The sequence below is a fragment of the Callorhinus ursinus genome, unplaced genomic scaffold, assembly GCF_003265705.2.
Source record: "Callorhinus ursinus isolate GAN/ISIS: 27379988/994484 unplaced genomic scaffold, GSC_fseal_2.0 scaffold30, whole genome shotgun sequence".
Taxonomy (NCBI): Eukaryota; Metazoa; Chordata; class Mammalia; order Carnivora; family Otariidae; genus Callorhinus; species Callorhinus ursinus.
The window spans coordinates 11703724-11714129 of NW_027397092.1; the positions used below are offsets into that span (position 1 = coordinate 11703724).

The 10406-nt window shown below is 40.1% G+C and overlaps 1 protein-coding gene across 3 annotated transcripts; it reads right to left on the minus strand.

Annotated features, from left to right (window-relative positions):
- Positions 1 to 58: 58 nt before the first annotated feature.
- On the minus strand, positions 59 to 10171 carry CUNH5orf63 (chromosome unknown C5orf63 homolog). Of its 3 annotated transcripts, none has more exons than XM_073878605.1 (4): positions 10113 to 10171; positions 5253 to 5373; positions 1842 to 1898; positions 59 to 680 (listed from the first exon to the last, which is right to left on the minus strand). In XM_073878605.1, the coding sequence occupies exons 1-4, from the start codon at positions 10130 to 10132 to the stop codon at positions 501 to 503; spliced, it is 378 nt and encodes a 125-aa protein (XP_073734706.1). In that variant the 5' UTR covers positions 10133 to 10171; the 3' UTR covers positions 59 to 500. The 3 variants fall into 3 exon arrangements, with proteins under 3 accessions (XP_073734706.1, XP_025716659.1, XP_073734707.1); XM_025860874.1 differs by having other exon boundaries at positions 59 to 692; XM_073878606.1 differs by lacking the exon at positions 10113 to 10171 and adding an exon at positions 9978 to 10042 and having other exon boundaries at positions 59 to 692.
- Positions 10172 to 10406: the final 235 nt, after the last annotated feature.

Genomic DNA, 10406 nt, shown 5'->3' on the forward strand with positions numbered 1-10406 from the left:
ATTCTAATTTTAAACAGGTATTATTAAATCCCACTGAAATAGGCTTCATGCAGATGTATTTGTTAAAACACCCCTTTATTGACTGTGCACAGTTATTAACAATTCACATTTCACTTTATCTACTGAGTGGAAGAGCATTTATTCTTTCATTAAAAAGTTAAGCCCTTAGGGCAGCAGCAGGGATGCAGAACCTTCTTCCTATAAACTGCACTGTCCAGTGAATGTGAAAGGGCTTCCATATTAATACAAAAGGGAAAATAAATAAAACAAATGGATTTCTCCCATCCTCCATTATCCCCTTGCTGCCAATATGCTCCTCTCATTTTATAAAATGCCAGCAGGTAAACAGTTCCCACACTGTTCCCATACTTCCATCAGTCAGAAGAGTAATGTCACCATATATTGGGCACCACCCAGTTCAGAACGTCTGTTAAGGCCGGGAAAGGCCACCACGGTCATGTCCTTAGGAAGACGCCGTCTGGACAAGAGTGGGTGGAGGATCATGAAGGCGTCCTCCAGCCTCCAGCACCTTGCTGCTCAAGTTTCTGGAGCTGCTTTTCAAGTTTTGAGATGTCTACTCGATGCATCATCAGAAACTGGCCATTCAAATGGAAGACGGGGATGTCAAATTTATACCTTTCATACCAAGCAGAGTTTTCTGGAAGTGTGATGTCCACCTCCTGTAAAATAAACTGAAACAGAGACACACTGAAGCTCTGTACTTTAGAGAGCACGGAATGATACAACACCCACAATGCCAACCGATGCCCAGACTAGCTCTCATGCTGAGGGGTTTTGCTGTTGTCTGCCCGTCTGAGGTCCCCAGTGATCTCACGTCCCCGATTTCCACAACTTGGGTGATTTCATTATATTCCTTAACTCTTGGTTTTGCTGTTTTGCTGTCACACCTATGACATTCAGTGTTGGGTCATTACTCCATTCCTGGTGAAATAAAATATGTCCCAACCGGGAAGCTGAGGATCAGAACAGATGTGCTTTGCATGAGAGGATGGGAAAGGCGTCATGGTTCGCTACTGGAAAACACTTCCATGGAAATGACAGAGTAAGATAAAATGAATGGGGACACAAGTTTAAAGAAAGCATGAACATTGCACCTGCTAGTTAGCTTTGATTCATATTAAGAGTCAGAGTAAGAAAACCAGTACTGCTCAGAGAAAAACACTTAGGGGTAATGAGTTTTGTGGAAATTAGCACTGAAATCTCTCTCTGAATAGAAAGAAAACTTAAATGAAAAATCATTTAATCTCTTCCCAAAGAAAGGATCCAGGCAGGTAATCTATACCACATATGCTATCCATTCCGTATACATGAAGCCACACTGCATTATGCAGGTTTCCCCTGCTTTTCAAAAGTTTGCATCAGGCCATGTGGCTGTTATGAAAGATCTACATTAGTACCTGTTTCGCTAACTGGAAAAAAATCTGAGAAGGACTTTTGCTTTTATGAAAAAAGGTGAAAAGTGAAAATAGCATTCGGTGTTTGTTTTGCCATTCTAGAGGCAGTGCCTACCCTGAACAGCAAGAGTGGCACTGCCAAGCCCCTTCCCTGGGAGCCTACCTGCAGCATCTCAACACCAAGGCCTTAGAGCTTTGAACTGTGTGAGCATCTGTGCTTTATCTCGGTCTATTCTGTGCCTCTGTCAGCAAGAGGTGTCCTAAAGTATCACAAAAGCCTGAGAGAGGTTATTTTTTTGGGTCTGGGAATGATAAAAAAATTCTCCGTAAACAAATGTTACTTGCTTCTTTGCTTCACTCCACTTGGGCATATGAAGGTTGGATAGGAACGCTCTACTTTCAGGGAGAGTAGGGAGCCTGTATTACCCTGTTTTTGTAAGGCTCCAGTGTTTCCTTGGCTTCATCACAAAGGGGGCATGGATCCTACGGGAAGGAAAAAATAAAGCCATGAAATTCAAGGAATGGCATGCAGCCTGACAAAAACCACAAGAAGCAGATTATACTTATTTTAAAGGACTTTTTTTTTTTTTACCAGTTTAATTATACTGTTTTATTTCCAAAGCAAAACATTGCCATAGAATCTTATAAATAGCTAGTGTTCCATGGTAAATGGACTGTCAGCATTTTTTAGTTGTTTTCATTTTTCACCATAAATCTATTTATACATATATGTATACACACATATAATAAATGTAGATGCTTACCCGTTACGTATGTGTGTATACATTATATACACGTATATACCTATCACGTATACATGCACATACATCTAAATGTATTACATACATGTACCCACAGATACATACACATACACTACATTTAGATGCTTATATTTTTTGTCACTGGCTTTATCTAATTGATATCAGGGAAGATAATTTTTCATTGATTTATAGTCTTAGGGCTTTGTCTTTCCTGTGTCAGGAACACTTTTTTGGCCTGGCTGACATCACCAGAACAACTTAAAGTCTGTTTTGAAATGGAGGCACTGGGCTTTGCCTGCCTGTTTTTCCTCATCAGTCCACAGGAATAAACTCATTGAGATGAAGTTAGATAGTGATTGCCCCACCATCAAAAAGGGAGAAATCCCTATTTACTTCGGGTGATGACTGTACCAACTCTTTAATGGTCTGCTCATTTTCTCATTGCAAGTGTCAGCAGTAGGCTTCCCGGGTTAATTCTCCACCCGAGGAACAAGCAAGTTTTAGTGCCGGTTGTTTATCTTCTTTAACCGTCTAGCGGAGAAGTCTTTTGAGAATGCTGTGGATCTTTGGCAGATTTTAAAGTCTTCTCAGCCCTAGACTCTAGGAACAGCTACTAGCTATAGGTTCTCTTGCATTAGCTCAAGATAGACTCACCATTACTGATGCTTATAGAAAACCTGCTTTTTAACATGACAGGAAGAGGTGTGCTGTTATGTAAAAGAAAGGCCCCTCCTCCAGTTTAACTCCCAGCTTGTTTTGAAATAAGGACCCAGATCATCAAAAGGCAGTTTTTCTTCATTAGGGTCTTTCTGGCCCTAACTTCCTGGTTCAGAGAATTAGGCTCGTCATATATTGCGAGCATCATCAAGAAACAGATTATGGATAGTCTGTGATGTTTTAAGATAATCATGTTGAAATTTTCTAAGAAAGTTTCAAAAAGTCAACAGAAGATTTTAAAAGCAAAAGCTGTTCAAACAAGAACAAGCTAAAAGTACCAAATGTACCAACATTTTGCTTTCATGGTAAAAAAACTTCAGTCAAACCTAGATCACGTTTTCTGTTTTGTTTTTGTAATCATGGACGTTGGTGCAAATTATCCTGTTTATATGTATTTTTATTAGGAAATGTTCATCAACTTTTAAAGAGGCCTATGAACTGAAAAAGGGTAAGACCCTGTGGTCTGGGCCATTCAAACCTCCTTCTCTAGGATTTTCCATGGTACCAGCAGACCACGTACTTACTCTATCCCTAGAATGGAATGGACATTTGTTGGGTTGGCCAGCCCACTCCCCTTTCTGGTAGCAGGAATGCTGTGGATTTTGCCTCAGAGGAACTGCTCTCAGCATGTGGCTGACTGCAGCCCTGAACAAAATGGGTAGAATACTTGACTTAGGCTGAGGCAGTCAGGTGCACTGTATCCCTCTTGGCCACAAATGGCTCAGGGATTGGCCAATCTTATTATATGCCTAATGACACAAATCAAGGATTCAATACAAATTTTAAGCTAGGAAGATTAGTGTGGCACAGTGCTTTTTTTTTTTTTTTTTTTTTTGCAGAGGTCTTTGGCTAACTGGCTGTCGTTCAAACTGAAAAATAATGGAATAGTTAGGCCGAGTGAGTACCACTAACCTTAAGGGATTATTTTATTTTTGTGGCTAATTCTCATATGCATTTCTCATATGTAGACACAGATGATGAATTCTTTTTATTCCATAATTTCCAACAATGCAATATACATTTATGGATATGAAAAGCAGTTTAACTATTCTCAAGAGGAAATTCAATTTTAAAAAAACTATTTTAAACTTGGTTATTAGACACCCACCAGATATTTTCAGATTGCTAAAATGCCTGGAATCTGAAAAACATATTAAACAAGACAACTTTTTTTGCTTGAATTGGGAGTATTATTCACTAAGGTTAAGTCTATTACCCTGTGCTTTATTTCTTTTTTTGATTATATATCACACAAAGTAATGTTAAGTAGCAAAAGGAAATTGGTAATATTTATATTATAAATTTCAGGGGGGGGAAAGCTCTTAAAAATTTTTAACAGCTATGGCTTAAAACTCCTGTTAGAGATAAGAAAACAAGGACAGTTGTACTTGTCAATCCTTGTTATTTGTGGCTTTCATATTTGCAAATTTGCCAGTCACTAAAAACTATCTGTAACCCCAAAATCAATATCTGTGGCAATTTTGTGGTCATCCATGGACATCTGAGGACATGCACAGAGCAGTGAAAAATCTGAGTCACCCAAAGTGCACATTCCCAGCGGAGGTCGAATAAGACAATGATCCGCCTTATTGTTTCAGGTCTCACACTGTCAACAAGTGTCCTTTTCATGATCTACTGGGTGCCATGCTTTTTGCATTTCTGTGACTTTTGTTGACTTTGCTATTTAGAATGGTCCCCAGGCAGAGTGCTGAAAGTGTTGTGTAGTGTTTCCAAGCATTAGGAGGCTGTGATATGCCTCATGGAGAAAATACTGTGTTAGATAAACTTTGTTCAGGCATGAGATATGGCACTGTTGGCCATGAATTCGATGTTAATGAATCAACAATATGTATTAAATAAAGTGTCTTTAAACAGAAACATACGCCAGACAAGGCTACATATTGATCAGCTGACAAAAATGTTGTGACCAGCAGCTCACTGGAATCTAACCCTATACCTCCCCTGGGAGCACTGTTTTAATATTCACTTATTCAGTGTTTGTGGTGCTTTATGGAACAGACCCATCACAAGAATTAACTATATTTCTAAGTGATGTATTTATAAACATCATCTCTTTTCTGATAGTTCTTCCTTCCAATGCAGGGATCGGGAGACTATTAAATATATTAGTTTACCCACTGAAACGTGTGAGCCAAGGAGGCACGTGGCTAGAAATCGGAGTTGGTACCATTGTAACTGCATCTGAAAAGTGGAGGGACAGGTCTGAGGACAGTTTATTCCATTGCTTTCCCTTCAACGTTCCCCCCCTCCCCGCCCTTCTTAAACGTACTACTTTCTTCATCCAACAATTTAACACCTTTTGTTTTTGAAGTAGTAATTTTACTTTTTCACTCTGTACCTTTGTAAATAAGGTCAGCACAGGCAGAATGGTCTTAGAGGCAGAGAGATTTCTCATGAGGAGTTGAAGGGAGTATTTGGCAAGTTGCATGCTATTTCCTTGAAACCAGGGCATCTCAATTCTGCCAAAAGAAAAACAGACCAGTAAACTTACGTGCCCTAGATTTTGCTGTTTATAATATGAACAGTAAGCTGCAAGCCTGTGATGGAATTTGAAGACTTGAGAACTGCTTCTTGGACTCCAGGAGTGTCAGAGAGGCCCAGATGTTTGGCAATTCTCCATAATGCCTCAACATTCACTGTATTCCAAACAAAACAGAATTTAGAATGGGAAAATATCCATATTTATGGATGAGCTGTGTGCCTAATCACTTGGTTTCTGCAAGCAAACTGCATGGGTTTGATAATTTGAATACAAAGTTAAGTTTCACCTGCAGATTGTGCCAGCATCCTGATGATTCCCTAAAATGGGGGGGTTTCCTGAGATGGTTCTTATTTGCAGAGATAGCTTATCTTATTAGCAAGCATTCAACAACACACAGCCACCTTCATGGTAAAGGAATAGTAAGTAAGGAGCACAAGTCTCCAGCTGAAGGTTAAAGCTGTCACTTAAGAGATCCATGCCCCACCCTGCTGCAAAAGATGGGGAAACACAGAGCTGTGCTAAGAGGAACTATAGGGGAGAATTAGGTCGAATTGACTTGTCAAAAGCAAAAATCTACTCAACTCCTTCAGTATTTTAAAAGGAGATTGCCATCATTTTAAAAAACATACACAAATGTACTACTGTTACTCCTGGAGATACTCCAATACGAACAGCTTGGTAATAGCAGCATGTCAAACACTAGGCTTTGAAGCTCCCCCATCTTGCTTCTTTGCTCGATATAAGACAGCCTACTTATTCCTGCTTATTCTACTGAGCCTCCAGCTTTGTCCTTAAAACTACAGATATGATAATTTCATTTTTAAAACACATATGCACCGTTGACTTTATCATTTATCAGTATTCTCAAAATGAATTCATTCTTGGGATCTTCATTTCTTAACTTTGCTGTACTTTCTCTCTCCAACTTCATCTCACTTTCCCCTCCTTTATCTTGGCAAGCTGCAGCCATAAAGATTCCCTTTCTGTTCCTTGAATACCTAAAGATCATTTCTTTATCAGGATCTCTGTACTTGCTGTCCTTCCACATGAAAAGCTCTTAAGTAGCTTCTCCTCATTTGGCCTGGGTCATGCCTTAGTGACTACCTTACCAAGGTTGGCCAGCCCACCACACTCCATCCTTATGCCTTGCTACAGTTTTCTTTTATCTTTTACTGCTAAAATGACTTCTTTACCTCTATCCCCCTCTACTACAATGTGACTTCTATAGGGGCAGGTACTTGTTTGCCCCAGTGTCCCTGAGCATCTATAATTAAGTTGGCACATAGCAGGTATCCAGATATTTGTTTGAATATTTAAAGTATTGGAGTGAACCTTTCTCCACCTTTTTAGTCTCACCTCTAACCCTGATCAGACACTCACTGTGCACAGTGGTCACTAATTGAGCAGAGCTCATGTCATAACTAAAGGTTAGTATTCTTCAGGGTGCCCACAAGACTGTGGGCCAGGGCCCTACAGCTGGTCCCAACCCCTTCACTACCAGCTCTGATCTCTGCCTCTTCTGCTCCACAGAGCATGACTATATTAATTATGTGCTAATCTCTAGTTCTGACTAGGCTTCTTAGGGTAAGATTAGCCTTCAACTCATTTCAAACAGAATGATATGATTTTAGAGGAAAAATACCAACCCCTGTCAAACTAGTGTAAAGACCACAGGACAAAAAGATTGGATTCTGATCTGTGAAGACAATAATCTTTCCTTTACTCTTAAACTCGTAGCTTTCCACTTCTCCCTGGATCTCCCTGCTAACTAAATGATCTCGATAACGCATAAAAAGGGAATGTGATGAGCACTTTGCAAGGATCTGCTACCCACCATTATTCCAAGATGGAAAGTGGATCTAAACAATTTCACAGTATGCTGTGCTAGTCTCAACTAAGTGTTAAGCCCTGGTATACACATTTTCCGTAAATTCAGCCGAATCAGCAACTCCAATAGGTGAATGTGGTCGGAGACAACAGCTTCTAAGCATGGCTTTGTCTACCCAGGATATAAATGAGGGGGGAAGGTAGAATATTAGCAATTTTCACACTAGGTAAAAATTTCTGCATCCTTGGTTTTGTGAGAGCCCTATAACCACAGTGGCACATCTTACTAGAGAATAGAATTAAAAGAGCTGTACTATATGGGAGAAAGAAAACAAAAAAATTAGTTTCGTTAAAGACAGAAAGATAGTTCTTGGAAATGAGAAGGATTGGCCCATTTATGGCAGTGACCTAAGACAACCACCAGGATAGTGAACCGCAGCTATGTGCTTTTGGTGGAGGGATTTAAGGTTTATTGATGTCTGGCTGGTAAGGAAAGGAGAACTTACTGCTTTTACCTAGCTGAGTTGAGACTGGGGTGTTAAGGCTTAAAAAAAAAAAAAATTCACATTCACAAAGGAAATCTGCTTCAGTATTTCCAACATGACAAAACACAGCATGTGGTCTTGGTTGCACCCAAGACAAATAAAACCTGTCATAGTAAACAGTTGCTATTCATTCCAGATTTGCTGGAATATTTGTTCACCCAGCCCAGAGAGCTGAGTCTTCAGTGATGCTGCAACCATTCTGTTTAAAATTAGTTCTCTTTCCACTATTAGTCTTCACTTCTACCTTTTCCCATGTATTTAATCATTTAAACATGGCACATTTGTTTATGGAGAAATGCATTAGCATTATGCAGTTTTACTACCTGCATATTTTCCAAATGTCCTAAGGCACATGCATTTTACCACATTGTTAAATTAACTTCTTTCTTAGAAGCACTGTATTAGAATATTATATTAGAGTATGATATTAAAAAAGCTCCCTATACCTCTCCTAGGCAGAAATAAGATCTGAAGGCTAAAATCCTGAACCCTGGAGTCCACTTAGTTCTACAAGTAAATGAAAATAATACACTCCAATTGCAACTGTATCATACTCTTCTTGGAATATTTTATTAACTCTGTAAACTTTAACACTATTGCTGTCAATGTCATATTCAGTGAATCATGCCTTCTTGAAGTAAAATCTTAATACAGGCTACTCTGTCAATGTGACATTTTCATTAGTTCTATTATTTTTTGAGCAGTATCTCAGCATTATAAAAAAAATACTCTGAAAGGTGGTTTCTGCCTGTTAGCTCATGACTTGGGAAAGGACACCACCTTTTTGATTATGTCATTGAATTTAGTCATGAAACTTGTGTCCTTACTACGCACAGACACAATTTTATCCTTTGTATTTTGTTACATGCCTCTGTGATATGAGCAAAAAGAGCTGTGTTCATAATATCAAAGAAGCACAATTGGGTCACCTTTGTCACAGAAAAAAAAAAAAGAAAAAGTAAAAGGCATAAGACTGGATTTAGAATGTGCCTAAAACAAATTCCACAGCCTAACAATAAAGATGGTGACTCCTGCTGTTTCAAGTCCACTGCGGCTCAGAGGCGTGGATCAGCCTGACAGAGAAAGGGAATGCTGGCTTTTCAACAAACTGAGGCTGACTCCAGTGGTCTTTATGGCAGAATCAAATACAACATGGGGGAGGACTGATTGGATCCATTCAGCCCTCCTTGAAGCAAGATAAGGAAGATAACTTAACTTTATAGCATTTTCCCTGTGAGGCACTCAAGGGCATACCATTAAAACAACTGATTACAGTACAGAAAGAAGCCAGGGTCGTTTGAGCCTTTATTAAGGATTATTCATTTCTTGCATGAGGAGCTGCCCAGACTAGGGCTGCATATCACTTATGTAGGGCCCCTGGATTCTTCAAACACTGCGTGTGTCTGATTAGAAGGGAAACAACATTCTCGCTTGAGCAGAGAAACTGACCTTCACTGACCAGAATTTTTATTCATACACAGCATCCTTTGGCATGCAGAATCTCCAAGCTCACATGATCCCTCATCAGCAAGCTGCAGTGTTAGTTCATGTGCAAAATGAAAAAGTCTGTATAAGCCCAGGTACTGCCTTGGTTATTAACAGGTAATGTTGGAGCTTCTTCACAAGAGTATAATGTAAATTTAATGCGGAGCTGACATTAACCAAACACTATTACAGTAGCTCTTGCTGAACGTGTGTTCCATGAAGAGGCTCAGGGCTTCTGTTTAGTCATTTGTGCCATGTGAGATGTTAAGCCCTCATTTCACATTCATTACCATCTAAGTTAATGTCCCTTTTTTTACCCAAGTGACTAGAAACACTCATGTGTGCGCACGCATGCGCACACACACACACACCATACACCTCTACTGGGAACAAAAGCCCATCATTTTAGATGACTGAAAGTTTATGTAATGAGATGAGGTTGCTCTTAGCAGACTTGTCTGGGTCACTGGGCTCGACTTAATGCAGGGAAACAGGGACACATGCTGCCTCCCCAGTGCCCCTCTGTGTCCCCTGTGTCCAAACCTCCACCTCTCCCCAACAAGTGGGAGCCTAGCCTGGGATTTGGGTGACAAGGAGAAGCAGCATAAAGGGACATCACCAAAGCTGAAGATGAAGCAGATACTGTAAGGTGTCAACTCCAAAGAGCTAAGCAGGGCAAGAATGAGGCTACAGAATAGAAATGGGGAGTGGGACCCTCACTCACTGGCATGCGTGGGATCATGGGTGCTTTTCCAGCTCCACAGCCTCAGCAACCAGAGGACCAGGCCAGGGGAACTGCCTGAGAGGTGGAAGCAGCTGAGATGAGATGTTGCAACAAAGATCCGAGCTAACCACCCACCTGTGGGCCCACTTGTACATGGTGTCACGCTCAGCTTCATTCTTTTCTTCTTTATTTAAACTGAGGTATAATTAACATAACATTTTAATTAGTTTCAGGTGTACAAACATAATGATTCGATATTTATATATATTGTGAGGCAATCACCACAGCTTCATTCTGACCATGGAGTTGGACTGCTGATTTGATCCCACATAACACTTGAAACCATGAGTAGCCCTACATCATGCCCCAGACCTGGGGAGCAAGCAGCAGCCTCTCATACCACACATCCATCTCACTCCCTGTAGCTTC